Raw genomic sequence first — 20440 nt, forward strand, 5'->3', positions numbered from 1 at the left:
TAAAAATAAATCTTTAAAAAAATAAATGAAAAATAAAAAATTTATTCATTTTTATTGGAGAGGCAGATCTATAGAGGAAAGACAGAAAGACCTTCCATCTGCTGGTCCACTGCCTAAATGGCCACAACACCGGGAGCTGAGCCAGTCCAGAGCCAGCAACAGAAACTAACGCCTACATGGGATGCTGACACTGCAAGGCAAAGGATTAACAGTTGAATCATTGTGTCAGTTCCCAAAACACAATCATTAAAAGCTCTTTAGGGGTCGACGCCATGGCTTAATGGGCTGCACCTCCAGCTTCAGGGACGGGCAACCCATGTGGGTGGCAGTTTGTGTCCTGGCTGCTCCACTTCCCATTCAGCTCCCTGCTTAAGGCCTAGATGGGATTGTTCAAGTCCCTGGGACCCTGCACTGATGTGGGAGACACAGAGCATGCTGCTGGCTCCAGTCTTAGAATCAGCTCAGCTCTGGCCATTGTGACCACTGGGGAACGAAGATCTCTGTTTCTCTTTCTCTATGCAAATGTGCCTTTCCAATAAAAATATTTGCTTTTTATTATTTGTTTATTTTTACACTTGCTTAAAAAAAAAAAAGCTCTTGTCCTCCTGACCACAATGGCTCATCAGATTTGAATCAAGCCCCTAGGCAGTGACAAAATAAAACAGAGAAAGCTGAAGTCAAATCTGGGGAAGGATGAGGATGCCCAAAGCAAAAAAACTAAACAAAACAAAAACCAAGCACTTCACTGGAATGTTCAGAACATATGCAATGCTCCTTTACTGAATAAACCTCCCCATCCTTTACCTTGGATTCCAGGAAAACCTAGCGTTAAACAGGTTGTGCACAAATCCATATTTGTCAGTGTTGTCTGATCACCGTGAACTACTGGGACAAGCTACTTGTGAATGAAGGTGGATTTCTCGAGTTCATGGTTTGAAAGGCTCCTGGTCCAAGATCAGGCAATCTTGCTGGTTCAACCACTAATGACGGTGTCCTCCCAGAGTCCCAGGGCAGTGCAAGCTTCCCGAGGCAAACAGATGCAAGGCTGTCCAGGGAGTGCAGGCTCCCCTTGGAAAGTCACCAGGATTCCGCATGGAGGTGCCCCCTTCACAACTGAATCCAGTCTTAGTGCTCCCCAAATATCCAACTCTAAACCTCAAGACTGGATTAGTTCTCTCTTTGTACCAATAACAGAAAACATTAGGGACAAAGCCTTTAAACCCACACGCCTTTTGGGGACACCAAACCTAATATTCAAACTCTAGAATCTATGGGGCCAGCATTGTGGTGCAGTGAATTAAGCAGTTACCTACAGGAACCAACATTCTCTATGATACCAGTTGGAGTCTTGGCTGCTCCACTTGAGATCCAGCTCCCTGCTAAAATGCCTGTTAACTGTATGATTCATCATGGGAGGGGTTCACAACATGACTCCCCAACATATACTACTTTGGCATATTATTACATACTGATTTTTGATTTAAAAACAGAGAGATGGAAGGAAAGATAAAGATGTGGAGGGCTCCCTGAGCCATGCCCATAAATGTAAATCACCTACCTGGGGTAGACTCATTGAATCATGGGAAAACTTCATCCTGAAAGTAGGTGCTGCCTCATAGCTTGTAGTCCACGCTGCACTTGTAACATTCTTACTGTCTGTATGTGGATAAATGGAACTCTGCTCACTCTATCCGGGTATCCTGGTGAGGTCACTCACCCCCTGGGAAACATCTGCCTCCATCAGCTGCTTCCCGTGACAAGAGAAAACTACATTTAGTTTATCTACCGGCTTACTTTCCAGATGCTTTCCCACAGCCCGGGCTGAGTCAGGTCTCCGCTGCTAGTGAACCAGGAACCCAGTCCAGGGCTCTTACACAGCTGGAAAAACCCCAATTGCTACAGCTATTACCTGCTGTTCCAGGTGTGTATCAGCAGGAAGCTGGAACCCACACACAGCCAGGACCTGCGGCTGGGGATATCCTGGCTCTGCACAGGTGCTTAGTTACAGGAAGGGCACGTCCCCTGGGGTCCCTTAACTGCAGGTCAAACTTCCCAGCATCCTGATTATTTAGAGTTGAAAACACCTGACAAGAACAAAGCAGCAATGCCTCCTGCCCCTTCTCCCTGGGGCCAACGAGGAAAATGTTCACCCAGGCGCTGGAAGGGACCATTCTTTCCATCAGAGACCAGGAACCCACACTGCAAGGGCTATTGCAGCAACCTATAATAACCCTCACCTTCCATTAGTCCTTCTAGAAGGTTTCCTTCCCCGTGTGGCGCCCCTAGCTTGGGCCTTTCTGTCCCATTTCCACTGCTGTGTAAAAAAGTATGCAGGACAAGCTTCCCGGCCTGACAGTCTCAGGGGGATGGGGGGAGACCTTCATTTTTCCAAGTCTCCCCTTAACTTGCAAACCTAGGAAATAAAATGTCTTGTGCCTTTGTTCATCTGTGTCACGTTGGTTTAATTCTTAGGTTCCCTACGCTCGCCGCAGCCCCCACGTGGCAAGATGTGATGCATTCTCCACAGCATCCCACAAACTGGACGGGAAGAAAAAAACCCACCCCTGGGCCCAGCGCCGTGGCCTAGCGGCTCAAGTCCTCGCCTTGCACGCTCCGGGATCCCATATGGGCGCCAGTTCTAATCCTGGCAGCCCTGCTTCCCACCCAACTCCCTGCTTGTGCCCTGGGAAAGCAACTGAGGATAGCCCAAAGCCTTGGGACCCTGCACCCGTGTGGGATACCTGGAGGAGGCTCTAGGCTCCTGGTGCAACAGGAGTGAATCATCGGACGGAAGATCGTCCTCTCTCTCTGTCTCTCCTCTTCTCTGTTTTTCTGACTTTGTAATTAAAAAAAATTAATTAATCTTTAAAAAAAAAAAGAAAGAAAAAACCCAACCCTTTCCCCCCAGACCCAACCCTAGGATCCTCCTGGCGTCTGCTGCAGAGCGGCAGCCACGCCCCACGATCGCCCCGCCCAGGAAGGGGCGTGTCTCACAGGGGGCGGAGCCACCGCCAGAACCAAACAAGCTCCGGGCATGTTTGGCGGGAAGTCGGCTTAGCTGGGCTACCTGCAGCCGCGGGGCTTTGGCGTGTCCCCGCTTTCTCTCCGCCTCTACCTCTCTCTTCCGAGACTTTGCAGTCCTTCCTGCTGGACGTCGGCCAAGGATTCCCCCGCTTTGCACGGACGACGCACGCGATGGCTCCCAAGAAACGCCCAGAAGCCCAGAAGCCCCTCGAAGTGGTGTTGCGTCCCCGCAGCAAGAGGGCCAGAGATTCCGGAGAGTCGGAGCCCCAGGCCAAGAAGCTCAGTGTCAAGGGCTGCGGTACTGCCTGGGCCTGCTGCTTCCTTGTTTCCGCCGTTCGGGGGCCCCGGGGCGGAGCCGAGGGGCGGTGGGAGGTTGGGGAGGCTGTGCACCCCGCCTGCAGGTGCTTGGGGGCCGGGGATTTGAGGTTTAGATCGCTGCCCTCCTCTTCTCTCCCCCATCCCCAGCCGAGGAACAGGAAGACAGGAGGCCATTTACCAGTTCCTGATTTGTCGCAGACAGTTTTGCACTCTGGGGTCCCTCTCCTGGCACTGGGGGTGCTGAACTTTTTGCTCCCTGGCCTTGATGCTGGCTGTGTCAGTCCTGGGCTCCACCTCGGAGGGCTCTTGGGGGTTTCAACTTGAGGCTGTAAGGAGTGTGGGGGCTGTTGATGCAATGTTTTTTTGTCCACGAAAAGACAGAATTGGTCTTCAAAAAGACCCATAGGATTGGGTCTGCAGGTACAAATTTGATCATCGAGTTGTTTTAGTCCTAATCAGGGGACCCACCCTAGTGTGACCTGAGGACTGGAACGCTATTCCCAGCCCTGCTGGGTTGCAAAACTCTCTGTAAGGGACACTTAGTCACCTCCAGCTGACTTTGATACAGCATCCAAAGTTACTCACTTTTGGAGATACATGGATTCTGCTGTCCTGCAGTCTTTTTTAAAAGTGCATCATATATGATTTTGTTTTGTTCTTGAGAGAGACAGAGAGAACTAACTTTCAACCGCTAATTCACTCCCCAAATTTCCTGCAACAGCTGGGAGCTGGGCCACGCTAAAAAACTGCGACCAGGAACCCAATCCAGATCTCCCATGTGGGTAGTGATGACCCCACAAGTCTGTGATTTTAAAATGGTCACCCAACCCCGTCTGCAGGACACCGTGTTCCTGTTTGTTTCCCTGGCTCAGGTCTAGCAGACTTTGCAAAATCATACTTCATTTCACTAAATAACTTGTGGGGAGGAACTGAGTCCTGCCAATCATGCCTTGGCCCTGGGTGAAGGGGGTGCCCATACTACAAACGGGCAAGACAGGTTGACTGCCCGTAAGCCATGAGGCTCGGTGAAATTTCTGCAGGAAAACCTTTCCTGAGGTGGGAGGGGAAAGTAGGCATCTTTGCTTCTTGGCAGGTCCTGGCAGAAGACATGACTCCACCGGCCCGTGGGCGGAGCTGCCCAGCCTGCAGGTGCCGCAGCTGCAGCCCAGCAGCAGCCTGGTCAGGGCCTTGCACCAGCACAGGTTAGGCCGGGCTGCCTGGCCATCCATGCAACAGGTGAGCATTTCTCAGCCAATTTGACATGCTGTAGGATTGGCTGGGTTTTCTGTTTGTTTTAATAGATACTACAAAATTGGTTTTTGTCAAAGTGGTCAGGTTACCCTTGATGGTGGTATTGATTGGCCCATGGAGAGCTCGACTAGGTATAAAAATTCCAGTTTAGAAAGGAATGCACCTTGGCCTCTGTTTTCCATGAATAGTTTGCATACGTTGCAAATATTTTCTTGTATGGGGCCAGACCTGGGAGGATTTGGCCTTAGGGCTCATCCATGAAAGAGACAGAGATTGGCAGTTTTCCCAGGACTTTTTTTTTTTTTAAAGATTTATTTATTGGAAAACCAGAACTGCAGAGAAGAAAGCCAGAGACAGAGAGAGAAGTTGTCCACCAGCCAGTCTACTCTCTAGATGGCTACACAGCCAAGGCAGTGCCAAACTGAAGCCAGGAGCTCCTTCTGGGTCTCCCACTTGGGTGGCAAGGACCCAAGTACTTGGATCATCCATTGCTGCCTTCCCATGAGCATTAGAAGAGAGCTAGATCAGAAGTGGAGCAGCCAGAGCATGAACCGGTGCCTGTGTGGGCTGCCGGCGGCGTTATAGGTGGCAGCTTAACTTGCCATACCCACAACGCCAGCCCTAGAACCTGAGTTTTAATTCAGTGTACTTTCTTTCCTCTGTGTGGTAGAGTCTCCAGCAGTCCTTCTTGCACTCTCTGGCTTCTTACCGGATATTCCAAAAGGCTGCCCCCTTTGACAGGAGGGCTACATCCTTGGCCTGGCACCCGACTCACCCAAGCACCCTGGCAGTGGGCTCCAAAGGGGGAGATATCTTGCTGTGGAACTTTGCCGTAAAGGACAAACCCACTTTCATCAAAGGGGTAAGCATTCTAAAAATGTTTGTTGCAGGACCGAAGGAAATATGGATGTTGTCCAGGAAGGAGATGATGGGTGTCCAAAATAATTGGGCATTTTCAAACATGTAACCAGAATATTGACGTTTTTGTTAAATGCCTACCCTTGGGATAGGAAAAGGTGTAGACTAGTCATCACCTCTGAGATCTGACCTCTGATCTCGTCTGTCTTGTCTCCCTGGTTTGTTTTGCTCACCCCATCCCTGAAGGTGGCAGTGACGGGGTGTACCTGCTATTCCTTTTGACTGGGGTGCTCTAGCCATGGCCTTCTCGTGGCTGGTTCCTTGTTATGCTTCACACTTGGTGTACCTGAGGGCCTTCACCCACTAACTGGCTCATGGAGTGGCTCCCATGTCAATTTCAGTGTCATTACTGTGCTTCATCTCCCCCACTCCAGCATTCAGTGTCTGAATTAGCTCACTCATGGTGGTGTCTTCAGCTACTTGAGGGGGACCTGGTCATTATGTTTCACCGCTCTACCCCCAGAGCTTAGAATCAGGCTTTGTGTTTGTTGAATGAATGAGGAGGGGCTTGAGTGGTAATTGGAGGGTTGTTGGGTATCTACAACATACCTACCAATTAGCTGCTTAGAGCTACAAAACCTGAAAAAAAGCAAGAATCCCCTTTGGATTGGAGTCGATGGAGAGTAAGCATTGACAGAGTGGTATTTAGATAAGAGAAGAGGAGGGAAGACAGTTTGGCTTGGAGTTTTTTCATTGGGCTAGTGTGTATTTGTTAAAGGTTGCTGAAGTTGTTAATGGTTGGCCTGTCCAAGTTTAGTTTGCCTAGCTGATGCTGTGAGATGTGTTGGGTTTTGAGCAGGAGTCACGAACTCATATGATTCAAGAAGCCAAACAGGTGAAAAAAAAAAAAAAAGGAATGAGGGGTGAGTGTGGCGGTAGGCTAGGAAACAATCTAAAGATGGTTGCTGGAGGATCTTGTGATATTAAAAAAAAATTCTTAAGTACATCAGTTTACCAGTTTATCCAGTTTTCAGCGTTCATTTCAGTGGCATCAAGTAAGTTATGTAACTAACTCGTCCTTGGGTCTTTGGGATGTTGCGTCTGGATAAAATTAAATCCACATCTGCTCCAGCTCCTCATTTTCCAGCCTGGGGTTACAGCTGGAGAGGGGATGAGGGAGAGCCCGGGGTAAGGTGTCTGAAGGGGAGGGATTTGAAGAGTCAGAAAATGCCAGTGTGCCAGGCTGGGTGGGCACGGGGCTGAAAGTCAAGATGTGAGATGGGTCTCCATGAGCGCTGTGCTGAGAGCTGATGGGGGAGGCGCCCATCGGGAGGACAGCTGGAAGGCCAGGTCAGAATGCAGAGCCCAAGTGGGGAGAGAGACGTCATCCTGTAGGAAGTGTAAGGTAGCCTAGGCAAACACCCTCCCGTACTGGAGCCAGAGGGAGAGTTGCTTTGGTTCTGCAGTCTGACGGCATCCCCCAGGTTTTCTCACCTGGTAATGGACGCTGATCCTGACGACAGAGAGTGCTGTAGCTGCCAGTCACTGAGGCAGCAGCTCTACCACCATTTGTCACTTGTCGCAGCCAGCTGACCTCAGCTCTGATCTTGATGTCAGTCATGACTTTGGCAAAGGAACATGTGTTCTATGTTCTGTCACAATGAGGACGGCTTTGTTATGAAAATGGTCTGCACACATTCTAAACATCCAAGCCATACAGAGAATAGCATAACGAAAGTAACGATGACCCACCATCCCTTTTCTAGCATCCCTTAGGCACACGCGCGTACCGTTGCGTATCCACACTTCAGTTTCATGATTGCCGTATATATTCCGTGCTAGCATCTGTGGGGTTTGCTCATGACATCATGAAGTTCTAGGTGAAACTGTGATACTAGAGGGTGACCATTTTAGAATCCTGTCATTTGTGGGGGTAATTCCTTTGGTTTTGATATTGGATTAATGCTGACCTCATGAAGTGATCTGGCAACTATTTCCTGTCCCTTATGTTTTCTGGAAGAGTTAGATTGACATTTTTCCTTTTTAAAACAAAAACAACAAATCAGGTCTCACATTGTGACATAATGGTTTAAGCCACCACCTGCAGACTTGCATCCCCTGTTAGGCAGCCCTTAGAGTCCCAGCTGAATCACCAGCTATGCTCACCGCTATACCACCATCACCGCCTAGGATTTGGATAAGGAATGTGACTGTGCCAGTTGACCAGCCTGCTGTGTTGCAGTGCCCACTTCTTTACCTTACATTTTTTTGGCCTGGGATTTTCTTTCTTTCTTTCTATTTTTATTTTTTATTGAAAAATCAGATATATAGAGAGATGGAGAGACAGAGAGGAAGATTTTTTTTTCTTTTAGATTAACTTATTTTTATTGTAAAGTCAGATATACAGAGAGGAAGATCTTCCGTCCAATGATTTACTCCCCAAGTGGTCGCAACAGCCAGAGCTGAGCCAATCCAAAGCCTGGAACTTGGAGCTTCTTCCGGGTCTCCCACGTGGGTGCAGAGTCCCACGGACTTAGGCCATCCTTGACTGCTTTCCCAGGCCACAAGCAGGGAAGTGGATAGGAAGCAGGGACGCCAGGATTAGAACCAGCTCCCATATAGGATCCTGGCATGTTCAAGGTGAGGACTTTAGCTGCCAGGCTACCATGCCGGGCCTTTCTTTCTTTCTTAAATTATATCTTTACCTAGGTAGAATTGATAGTGAGCTGGATGTATCTGAAGAGTACAATAGGATGAGTATTGACATCTTTATGTGTACATGGCTACATGGCTGTGAAGCCATTACCACAGTTAAAACAGCAGCCATGGGCCAGGTGTTTGGGCCAGCAGTTGGGATGTCCGGACCCTCGTTGGAATGCGTAGATCCGATTCCCCGCTGAGGCTCCTGGTTCCAGGTTCCCTGCCCACGTAGACCTTGGCAAACAGCAGGTGATGGTGTGGATGGTTGAATCCCTGCCACCCCCAGGGGAGACCTGGGTTGAATTCCTGGCTTCAGGCTGGACAAAGGGAGAAACCACACCCACCCTCCCAACCATCCCAGGGTCCCCGATGTGGGGGGCATGCTGCGAGGGCACTGCTCCAGTGGTTTTCATAGTTCAGCTGCTCTGAATTGCTGCCCGTCGTTCCCATTGTGTGCCTTCGGGGAATAAGCTGGCAGGGGAGGGCTCTGTCTCCTGTCTTACTGCTTCTCAGATGAAAAGATAAAATCATGAACATGCCCGTGACCCCCGGAAGTCTCTCCCTGCCCCTGGGGAATCCGTTCCCCTTTGCCAACTGTGTGCTCTTCTGTTTTCTGAATTAATTTGCATATTTTAGAATTACATATGAATTGAAACACTTGCTTGGGATTTAGCCTCTTTCCCTCTATACGAGATTGAGCTACATGTGTAGGTGTGCCAGTAATTTTTCTCTCTGAATAGTATTACATTGTGTTGGCATTCTACCATTTTTTTATCCTTTAGTCTATTGAACATTTGAATTTTTTGTAGTTTTTTTTTTTTTTTTAACTCAGAGGTACAGAGAGGAGGAGAGACAGAGAGATGGATCTTCCATCCAATGTTCCCCGAGCAGCCACAACAGCCAGCGCTGCACCAATCTGAAGCCAGGAGCCAGGAGCCTCTTTTGGGTCTCCCACACAGGTGCAGGGTCCCAAGGCTTTGGGCTGTCCTCAAGTGCTTTCCCAGTCCACAAGCAGGGAGCTGGATGGGAAGTGGGCTTCCAGGATTAGAAGCAGCCTCCCATATGGGATCCCGGCGCGTTCAAGGTGAGGACTTTAGCCACTAGGCTACTGCACCCTGCACCGCCTTTAGATATCTTTTTTCCTTTTTTTTTTTCAAATTTTACATTTTATATCATTTATTGTTTCTTTCTTTTTTTTTTTTTTTGATGATCTTTACATAGTTGATTATGGCTCAAAGGGTCAAGGAATACAGGAAAATGGGTAAGACCATTGTTTCCACATTCTCTTTTCTTCTTCCTATATCTGGGGAAGGGGAGAGACAAAGGGAGAAGCCCCCTACCCTCCCAACCATCCCAGTGTCCCTGATGTGGGGGGCATGCTCCGAGGGCACTGCTCCAGTGGTTTTGTTAGTTCAACTGTTCTGAATTGCTGCCAGTCTCACCATTCCAAGCACGTTGAAATCTCTTCAGAATCCACTGGCTGACACAGTCCATCTTAACGTCTCCAGTTGCCCAGATTTTCACTGCCAGCACTTGGCTGGGGTAGTTGATCAGTTTGTTCTGTCCTCTGTTCTGGTACCAGGTATTCTATGCAGGCTCCAATGTACTACCGTAACCTCCATGTGCACCTGCACATGCTGTCCACTTTTAAATGAAAAAATACTTATCTTTATCCACTTACTGCCACTGCTGGGGCTTTTCATTCTTTTATGTAATCCAGATTTCCTTTTGCTAATCATTTCCTTTTGCTTGAGATTCCTTTAATATTTTTCCTTTTTTTTTTTTTTGTTAAGATTTTTTTTTTTTATCTATTTGAAAAGTAGAATCATATGCAGAGGAATAGGCCTTGTTTACTAGTTTAGTCCCCAAATTCCTACAGGAGCCAAGGTTAGGCCAGGCCAAAACCAAAAGCCAGGACACTGGCTGGCTCTCCCATATGGGTAGCAGGCACCCGAGCACTTGGGTCATCGTTTGCTGTGTCCCAGGCACAGTAGCAAGAAGCTGTGCTGCAAGCATGGAGGAGCCAGGACTTAAATTAGCACTCTCGTATGGGCTACAGGTGTCCCAGGCAGTGGTCTGACATGCTGTCCCATGGTGCTCTCTTCCGTTCCCCTGTAACATTACTTCTCATGAAGATTGGTTAGGGATAGCCTTTGCCTTTTTGTTTGCCTGAAATAATATGTTGGGGGAAGACAACTTTTGCTGGCTCATGAAAGATTTATTTATTTGAAAGTGAGAGCTCCAGAAAAGGAGAGAGAGAGAGAGAGAGAGGGAGAGAGAGAGAAAGAGAATCTTTGATTCATTGGTTCCCTTCCCTGAAGGCCATAACAGCTAGGGCTGGACCAGGCTGAAGCCAGGTGCAAGGAGCGTCATCCAGGTCTCCAGACCATCTTCTGTTGTTTTTACAGGCTTGTGAGCAGGAAACTGGACCTTAAGTATAGCAGTCAGAACTTGAATTGGCTTGTTTATAAAATGCTGGCATCACAGGTTATAGTTCAAGCCAATATACAAGACTAACTCCTAATTTTTTGATGAATTATTGCTTGTATTTTTCATGTGTTCAGTTTCTCCCCTTTTCAGTACTGAAAAATGATTTCTTATAAAAAGTCTACTATCAGGCCTGTCGCAGTGGCCTAGCGGCTAAAGTCCTTGCCTTGAACACACTGGGTTCCCATATGGGTGCCAATTCTAATCCTGGCAGCCCCACTTCCCATCCAGCTCCCTGCTTGTGGCCTGGGAATGCAGTCGACGACAGCCCAAAGCCTTCAAAGCCTTGGGACCCTGCACCCACATGGGAGACCTGGAAGGAGTTCCTGGCTCCTGGCTTCAGATCGGCACAGCTCCAGGTGTTGTGGCCACTTGGGGAGTGTAGCATCGGACAGAAGCTCTTCCTCTCTGTCTCTCCTCTGTATATTTGACTTTGCAATAAAAATAAAATAAATCTTTTTTTTTAAAAAGTCTACTATCATCTTTGTATAATACAGGATTTTTCTTTTTTCCCTTGTATTGGCTGCTTTAAAAATGGTTATGAAGTATCTTGATGGGGCATTCTGTATGTTTCCTCTGGGACATTGAGCTTTGATCTGTAAATTTAAGTTTTGAGATCATTATTTTTTCTACTCACCTTCCTCCTCATATTCTGGGACTCCATATACGCGTGTGTTAGATTGCTGGGCATTGCCCTGTAGGTCGCTGGCACACTGGTAATCTGCACCCCCACCGCCCCAGTTCTCCTTGGTCATCTTGTGCAATTTCTTTATTTTGAGTGGATGGGCCATTTTCTTTTTGTGTATGTAAATTATTCTTGGGGCAGAGAGGTGTCTTATCAACTGATTCATCCCCTAAATATCTACAATGGCTTGCTCCAAGGTCTAGAGCTGGAATGCCATTCAAGTTCCCATGTGGGTAGCAGAAACCCAAGGACTTGAGCCATTTTGTGTTATATAATTTCTATCGCTGTATCATTTTTAAATCAATTTTTCAAAAGGCAAAGTGACAAAGAATGGGAAGGATAGGGGTGGGAGTGTGGAGAGATTTTGCATTTACTGGTTCACTCCCCAAATGTCTACAACAGCTGGGGTGTGGAGTCAGGTTAACCTCAGGAGCCAAGGACGGCCCGCGGGCTCCCGTGGGGGTGGCTCGGCCACGTGGTCTGCTCCTTGACCAAGCTCATCTTTTCTGAGTAGACAGCTCAGGGTATTCCCACCACTCATACCATTGGGACAATACCACCACTGTCTCCAGAGCTCTGTCATCATCTCCAACAGAAACTCTGCTCATTGTAAACAGTGTCGCCCTACTCCGGTCCTTGGGTAACCATTAATTTGCTTCCCATCTCTGGGAATCTGACTGCCCCAGGTGCCTCATAAAAATGGAATTGCCCATAGCTGTCTCACAGCGTTGGCTTTCTTTCACTTGGCATCGTGTTTCAAGGTTCGTGCGTGTTACAGCAAGTACCAGAACATCATTCCTTTTTACAGCTCAGTAGTACTCCATTGGGTGGATGGTACCACATTTTATTTATCTCTTTATCTATTGAAGTGCATTTGGGTTCTTTCCTCCCTTTACTGTTGTGCATAGAGGTGCTTGTGAACATCTGTCTGCAGTTGTGCTTTGAGTATTTGTTTCCAGTTATTTTGGGTGTGTGTCTAGGAGTTTGCTTGTATTTAAATCTTTTTGTTTTTTTTTAAAGATTTATTTATTTCAGCTCCCAGCACAATAGCCTAGTGGCTGAATCCTCACGTTGCATCTGCTGGGATGCCAGATGGGCATCAGTTCATGTCCTGGCTGCTCCACTTACCTTCCAGCTTCCTGCTTGTGGCCTGGGAAAGCAGTCGAGGACAGCCCAAAGCTTTGGGACCCTGCACCCGTGTTGGAGACCTGGAAGAAGCTCCTGTGCTCTTGCTCCGGATTGGCTCAACTCCAGCCATTGTGCCCACTTGGGAGTAGATAAAAGATCTTTCTTTCAGCCCGGCAGCACCGTGGCCTAGCGGCTAAAGTCCTCATCTTGAACGCACGAGGATCCCTGGCTCCTGGCTTCAGATTGGCACAACTGCGGCTGTAGTGGTCACTTGGGGAGTGAATCATCGGACAGAAGATCTTCCTCTCTGTCTTTCCTCTGTATATTTGACTTTGCAATAAAAATAAATTAATCTTTGAAAAAAAGAGAGAAAAAAAGATCATTCAGTGTCTCCTCTGTTTATCTGCTTTTCCAACTAAAATAAATAAATAAATCTTTTTTAAAAAGTCCCATTTATTTATTTATTTTTTGGGGGAAAGGCAGATTTATAATGAGAAGGAGAGAAAAAGATCTTCCATGTTCTGGATCATTTCCCAAATAGCCGAAGTGGCCAGAGCTGAGCCAGTCTGAAGCTGGGAGCCAGGAGCCTCTTCCAGGTGTGACTTTAGACCATCCTGGACTGCTTTCCCAGGCTACAAGCAGGGAGCTGGAAGGGAAGTGGAGCAGCTGGGACGCGAACTCACGTCCATATGGGATCTCGATACTTGTAAGGGGAGAATTAGCTAATTGAGCTATCGTGCCAGGCCCAGTGTTTCAGTTGCTGCCACCCACAATGAAGACCCAGGTGAAGCTTCTGGCTTTGCATTGGTCCAGCCCCAGAAGTTGCAGCCACTTGGAGGAGTAAACCAATGGATGCAAGATTTTTCTGTTTCTTCTTCTCTTTATGTAATTCTTTCAAAGAATAAATAAATATTTTTTTAAAAAATCCCATGTCAGATTAAATGAATTCCCTTTAATCCTATCTTGCCAAAAGTTTTGATTGTGATAATTGAATTTCAATACCGTTTTATCTCTTGAAATCATATGGTTTTTCCTGTTGGTTCTGTTATTATGGTAGACTACGTGACTTTTTATTCTTGATTCATTAGTTACATGTTTTTTTTTCCCAAAAATTTGTTCATTTTTATTGGAAAGGTGTATCAGATTTATCGACAAGGAAAGACAGAGAAAGATCTTTCATCTGCTGGTTCATTCTCCCAGTGGCTGAAACAACCAGAGCTGAGCTAATCCAAAGCCAGAATCCAGGAGCTCTTCCAGGTCTCCCACGCGGGTGCAGGGTCCCAAAGCTTTGGGCTGTCCTCGACTGCTTTCCCAGGCCTTATGCAGGGAGCTGGTTGGGAAGTGGAATTACTGGGACATGAACTTGTGTGCTGGAGCTCAGAGGTGGAAATTTTAGTGCGTTGAGCCATCGTAGCACATCCTTACACTCCTGGTTATTTTTTTTTTTCTTTTGAAAAAGATTTTTATTGGAAAGGCAGATCAGATTTACAGAGAAAAGGAGAGACAGAAAGATCTTCTCTCTGCTGGTTTGCTCCCCAAATGGTTAAAACAGCTGGAGCTGAGTTGATCCAAAGCCACCAGCTTCTTTTAGGCCTCCAGCATGGATGTAGGGGCCCAAGGAGTTGAGCCCATCCTCTGCTGCTTTCCCAGTCCATAAACAGAGAGCATGATAAGTGGAGTGGTCGTGACATGAACCGGCGCCAATATGGGATGACAGTGCTGTCGGCTGAGACTAGTCTTCTGTGTCACTGTGCCCTAGTTAACATTTCATTTTTTCATTCCAGTTTTTACACTTTTAGCTTTATCATTATTATATCTCTAGCCAGTGATACTGCTGTTTTTTTTTTCAAAGTTGTGTTAGAAAATATAAAGTTTAAATGTTGGCTATTTTACGTATGCAGGTTAGTAATTATTTATTTTCCTTATTTGAAAGGCAAAGAAAGAGAGGGAGAGAGATCTTCCATCCATTGAATTACTCTCCAGTTGCTCCCAAGTGCTGGGGCTTGATCAGGTCAGGTTGGGAACCAGGGACACAATCCAGGTCTCCCATATAAGTGCCTGAACCCATTTCCTGGGCCATAATCTCCACTGATTCCTAGGGGCCGTACGTGGAAGGTGGGGTCGGAAATGCAAGCTGGAAAGTGAACCCAGACCTTGCAGTGTGGAACGCAGCCTTCTTGGCTGTGGTCTGCAACCCAGGCCAGCAGTGCCTTTATTATTGTGGAAGCCTCATGAGTTCTTTTTATATATTCTAGCTTTTTTCTCTTGATCAGATATATAGTTTCCATGTCTTACCCCACTCCTTCCACTCTGGATCTTTCATATTTAACCAACTTAGCATTATTTAGAAAACCCCAACTTGGTCCTAATGCATTTTTTTTTCAGTGTCATTGGAATGACTTTGTTCATGTTAGATGTTTTATACATCTGTGTCCTCATCATGTGTGCAAGTGGCCAGGCCAGTACTTTGATAAGTCCTTGTCAGATTTGCATCTAATGGTTCTGCTGATGTCCTAAGCTTGGGCATTAGGCCCTCTTTTCTAGCCTGTGGAGTTTGATTGGTATCTCTTTCTCTTTGTTTCTATCTTCTTCCTCCTCCTTTTGCTCCCCTGAAGGGGTTGGACCAAAAGTAGTCTCCAGAAAGATCCATATTGACCTAGTGGGAAAGCCACAGTCCTCTGGTGGCAGCTGAGATGGACTTTAGCACTGGGGGTGGCAGGTCAGCCCTGAGTCAGGGCTCCGCTGGGTGGGTGTTGGGCACGCATGCACGCTGCGCTCGTGAGGGCTAGAGGGATGGTGGTGGTGGCCTGGCCTGAACTAGTGTCACATAAACCCCTGGTAGGTGCAGATTTTTGTCTGACTAGCAGCAGGATTCGGCAGGCTGTGTCAGTGCTGGGGTTAGGGTTAGCGATGCCACCTGCCACGTCACGTGTTGATGTGGTTGTTGGGTAGGAGACCTTGTCCAGGTTCCTGAGGCCAGAAGGGCTCTTAAGGATGCCAAATTCTTTTTTTTTTTTTTTTAAGATTTATTTATCTTTATTACAAAGTCAGATATACAGAGAGGAGGAGAGATAGAGAGGAAGATCTTCCGTTTGATGATTTACCCCCCAAGTGAGCACAATGGCCAGTACTGTGCCAATCTGAAGCCAGGAGCCAGGAACTTCTTCCAGGTCTCCTACACGGGTGCAGGATCCGAAGGCTTTGGGCCATCCTTGACTGCTTTCCCAGGCCACAAGCAGGGAGCTGAATGGGCAGTGGAGCTGCTGGGTTAGAACCGGCGCCCATATGGGATCCCGGCACTTTCAAGGCGAGGGCTTTAGCTGCTAGGCCACCGCGCCAGGCCCAAGGATGCCAAGTTCTTGATCAGACTGTGTTGAGTACTCGCCATGGCCAAGCCATTGGCATTATCGTGCTTCTTTTCTGTCTTCTTTGTGTCGAAATAGCAAAGAGCACAAATCTGACTCCTGCCACTGGTGTGAGTGAGCAGCACCTGGCACATGTGTCCCAAGCCACCCTTCCTTCAGCAGCCACTGGGAGGCGCCTCCGAGGTGCCCCGTGGCCTGGAAGGAGGCAGGCTCTGAGGTTGCTTACCGTGGGTTTCATTTCTGTGACCTGTGAAGGCAGCTTTGTTGAGACAGAACAGGGCAGTGCTTGCTGAGGAGTGGGATGTGTGATTACAGTGGGACAGCCACTGGGAGTTTCGGGGTGTGTTGTGTGTGTGTGTGAGAGTACGTTCTGCATCCCGACTTTGGTGTTGGTAATTCAGGTCTGTACGTGGATTAAAATTCACAGAGCTGTTAGATTTCCTGTATTCTCCCCCCACCTCCCTAAAAGAGAAAGAAAAATAAATGAAGTACACTGTAGAGTGAGCTGCTCGGGATCTAGGTGTCCCAGCTGGGCCTGGCCCCAGGTGGCGTTTCTGCTAGAGCCCAAGCCTGGTTCTGGCTTCCTGGCCCCTCGTCACTCACTGGCTTTTTCCTTCCTCGTGGTAGATTGGAGCTGGAGGCAGCATCACTGGGCTGAAGTTTAACCTTCTCAATACCAACCAGTTTTTCGCCTCCTCCATGGAGGGAACAACTAGGCTGCAAGATTTTACAGGCAACACTCTCCGGGTGTTTACCAGCTCAGACACCTGCAAGTGAGTAGCGAAACTAGCAGGGGAAAGGGCTTCGCAGCTCGAGGCGTGTGGGCCTGGCGAGAGCATCCTCATCCTGTCCCCAACCCACACCTGGCGAGGAGGGAAGAGAAGGTGTCCGCCACTTTCTACCCTGCTCGCTCTCAAACTCATTGGCTACTACTCTCACTTCAGCCCAGGTAGCTTACCACTCTGGGATGGCGCGCTTCTTGGTGAGGGAAGGGCTCTGGCTTTTCTGCAAGTCACGCCTGTAGCTAGACTTGACCTTGGCTCTAAAGAGACAAAGTCAGCATGATGGCAGTGGCCAGTGGAGTAGAACCTAGGAATTGCAAACTGAAGTCCTTCCATTCATCAGGGTGTGTAGGAAGCTTAACTGGATATGGTAATGTCCAAAAAGTGCTCTGGGCAGCCCGAAGGGCAGGGGCTGGAGACCTGACAAAATGCAGGGTCACTAGGGTTTCAAGCCAGAAGCATGGAATTGGGTGCTCCCTAAGGAATGAAGCGAGGGTCTAGGCTCCGGCACCCAGCAGGGACAGGACACTGAGTGGACACAGCTCTGTGTCCTTCCCCACGTCCAAGAAGCTTCTCCTGGGGAGTTACACAAGGTAGGCTTTAGGAGAGCAGAAATGAGCTTTGGGGTTGTCGATGGCTTTACCCTGAGTGCACAGAAGGGGCAGAAGGCTTCTTTCCAGAAACACAGCTGGGCAGTTACTGCTGTTGCATTTGTCCTCTGTGGTCCAAAGGTGGAGGGGTAGAGGGGCGGTCTGTTGGCCTGGAGGGCTGTCTTAGGGTCTGGGTCTCTCACGGCTCAGGATGCGTTTCTGAGCCCCCTCACTCTCATTCCCTCTGTTTGGCTGCTACACAGGGTGGAATGTTTTTCTCCACGGTAAGATAGTTTATTCATGCAACAAATCTTTACCTGGGTTAGACCAAGTGCTGCAGCAGTGAATAAACAGTCCTGTCTCAGGTCCTCAGCAATCTTACAGTACAGTCTCTCCCTCCAGCGTATGGTTTTGCAGCCTGGATGTGTCTGCCAAAAGCCGAATGGTGGTCACAGGCGACAACGTGGGGCATGTGGTCCTGCTGAACATGGACGGCAAAGAGGTGCGTGTTCCGAGCCCAGGACTCCTTTGATCTCCCCGACCCAACTGTTCCCCTCAGTTCTCTGTCCCCATCTGAACTGGGCTCTCCTCTGCAGCTCTGGAATCTCAGAATGCACAAAAAGAAAGTGACCCACGTGGCTCTGAACCCGTGCTGTGATTGGTTACTGGCCACAGCCTCTGTGGATCAAACAGTGAAAATTTGGGACCTGCGCCAGGTTCGAGGGAATGCCAGCTTCCTCTGCTCACTGCCACATAAGCATCCCGTCAATTCAGGTGTGACACCACAGGCCTCCCTCACCTTGCCTGCTCACCCCACTGCCCCCACCACTGCTGGGGCCTCCCTGAAAGTCGGGGAACTGTTCACAGCCCAGATTCACCTCTGCCCTTCTTGCCTCTTGTCCAGAGAGGAATGGGAGGGAGGGTGCCCCTGCAGGAGAAGGCCCCTCCAAGAAGGTCAGGCCAGTAGGAGGCCGGCTTGTGGCGGTTGCTACAGCTCGGGCACTTTTCAATTTTGGCAGCTTCTTTCAGCCCTGATGGAGCCCAGCTCCTGACCACAGACCAGAAGAGCGAGATCCGGGTTTACTCTGCCTCCCAGTGGGACTGCCCCCTGGGCCTGATCCCACATCCTCACCGGCACTTTCAGCACCTCACCCCCATCAAGGTGAGGGGCCTCGCCAAGGGAGCCGTGGGGGACGGGGCAGGTGTGCCCAAGGCAGGGGAAAGGAGCAGCCATGTGGCAAGTCTGCGCGCTTCCTCTCGCCCCCGATACGGAGCTGTTTCCTCTCCCTCCGGCTCACTCTGCTCCTCTCACCCCACTTTGCCTTCGTTGGGTTTTCTCTGGCTGTCTGGGTATTTTCACTCCAGCCTTGATCTGCTGAGGGCGTTTGTGAAAGACCTTGACCTCCTGTTCTGGCCTCGCATTTTCAGTTACCCATGTGTGTGGTTGCTCTACAAACTAACCTCACCTTCTTAGTTTGTCTTGCAGGTTTGGGTGGCTTCTAATACTAGACATAAGCCCCTTACTTTCCCATTGTGGATCTCCATTTCCTCATCTGTAAAAAGGGAACGATAGTATCTAACTGATAGGGTTGTTGTGAGGATGAATCAGTATACTTAAAGCACTTTGCACCATGCCTAGTACCAGGTAAGTACTCGGCAGATGGTCATCGCTTGGTATCCCCCACGCCTTGAATCACATCCAGGCACCTAATATGCACTGCCAAGGATCCTTTGCCAGCTGGAGTGCTTGCTAATCTGTCTGTCCTGACCTCTCACTTCATACGCAGCCAGGCCAGCTTGCCATGTGACTAGTGGTACCACTTCTGCCTTCCTGCTAACCACACCTGTGCTCCTTGCAAACTTTCCTGAGAAATTGTATTGGTGGTGGGGGTGGGGGGAGAAAAATGCCAATAACTTGCAGATGAGTAGGCTCATCTGGGCTCCTGGAGTTTCCTTTCTTTCTAGCCTCTCATGATTCTTAAGTGTAGCTCCTGTTATTTACATTACCAGAGGGATGGCAGAGGGCGGGGGTTGCTGGGACTTCAGATTTCTGCCCTAGGTGGTTTTCATTACCCTGGGCCGTTTGCCGTCTTGTAGGCTCACTAGATCAGGTTGCTGTTAAAAGTGGCAGGAAGTACAGAACAGAGAGAGCATGCCTGAAGGGGTTGTGGAGCCCGGCAGGCCTGCTGGGCATGAGACGTCTGTAATGGCAGATGCATCCTGGAGTCGCGTGGCAGTCTCAGCACCGTCATTATGGTGTTGGCAGACTGCTGTTGATGCCCACCTCTGGGGGGTGCTCTGTGCTCATCCCCCTGAATGGCCCCTCCACCTCTTTAGGCAGCCTGGCATCCCCGCTACAACCTCATTGTCGTGGGTCGATACCCAGATCCTAATTTCAAAAGTTGCGGCCCCTACGAACTAAGGACGATTGACGTGTTTGATGGCGGCTCAGGGAAGTTGATGTGCCAGCTCTACGACCCGGAATCTTCTGGGATCAGTTCGGTGAGACACTGATGGGAGGAATCCAACATTCATTCACCTCACTGGTGACCCAAACTGATCTGGGCCGAGTCCCGGGTGTCCCTCCCAGTGTCTGCAGATACCACTGCCCCTCTCCCACCCCCTCCCCGCCTCCTCATGCTGACACCCTTGTTTCTGCAGCTTAATGAGTTCAATCCCATGGGAGACACACTGGCCTCTGCAATGGGTGAGTAGAAGCTGGATGCACCTCCCACAGGCCGAGCCCCACCCACTCATTTTGGCCCTTCCCACCCTTTCCCCCTCCAGTGCCTGGTGGTCGTCTCAGTCTCCTAAGTTCCCAGAGTTCTCAGAGATGGATGACAGCAAGGGTCCTCACTTCTCCCAGGTTATCACATTCTCATCTGGAGCCAGGAAGATGAGGCACGGAAGTGAGCGCCATGAAAAGCCTAGGCCAGGCACCTGCCTGGAACCTGCGGATGGGAACAAGCCCGGCAGGAAGAGGCAGCCCGCTGGCAAGAGGACCAAAAGGATCCGAGTCTGGGGGGGATTGGGGACACTTGGGGCGAGTTGGTGACCTGGCTGCTCCCAGGGTCTTGGTTGTCTCTGGCCTGGAGCTCCCCAGGTCTCTTCTCTGGGGTATAGTGGCTGAATGATTAGGGAGTGTTTGACGTACACTCACCATTGACAGCCAATAAAACCACAGCCTGCTGAGTTGCCGAGTGGAGCTTGCCAGTGCGCCGGGCTACTCGGAGGCTTCCCCTTTGGTCTCGG

The 20440-nt window shown here is 49.1% G+C and overlaps 1 protein-coding gene across 5 annotated transcripts; it reads left to right on the forward strand.

The window, feature by feature from the left end:
- The first annotated feature begins 3032 nt into the window (after window positions 1–3032).
- DDB2 (damage specific DNA binding protein 2) lies at window positions 3033–20380 on the forward strand. Of its 5 annotated transcripts, none has more exons than XM_040980211.1 (10): window positions 3033–3354; window positions 4477–4578; window positions 5264–5455; window positions 16444–16589; window positions 17591–17690; window positions 17785–17962; window positions 18208–18350; window positions 19526–19690; window positions 19850–19895; window positions 20055–20380. In XM_040980211.1, exons 1-10 carry the CDS (start codon window positions 3196–3198, stop codon window positions 20099–20101), a joined length of 1278 nt encoding a protein of 425 aa, XP_040836145.1. In that variant the 5' UTR covers window positions 3033–3195; the 3' UTR covers window positions 20102–20380. The 5 variants fall into 5 exon arrangements, with proteins under 5 accessions (XP_040836145.1, XP_040836144.1, XP_040836143.1 ...); XM_040980210.1 differs by having other exon boundaries at window positions 3033–3322; window positions 4436–4578; XM_040980209.1 differs by lacking the exons at window positions 19526–19690; window positions 19850–19895; window positions 20055–20380 and having other exon boundaries at window positions 3033–3322; window positions 4436–4578; window positions 18208–18822.
- The last annotated feature ends 60 nt before the right edge of the window (window positions 20381–20440 follow it).

The sequence above is a fragment of the Ochotona curzoniae genome, unplaced genomic scaffold (assembly GCF_017591425.1).
Source record: "Ochotona curzoniae isolate NIBS_2020 unplaced genomic scaffold, NIBS_Ocur_1.0 contig_3432, whole genome shotgun sequence".
Classification (NCBI taxonomy): Eukaryota; Metazoa; Chordata; class Mammalia; order Lagomorpha; family Ochotonidae; genus Ochotona; species Ochotona curzoniae.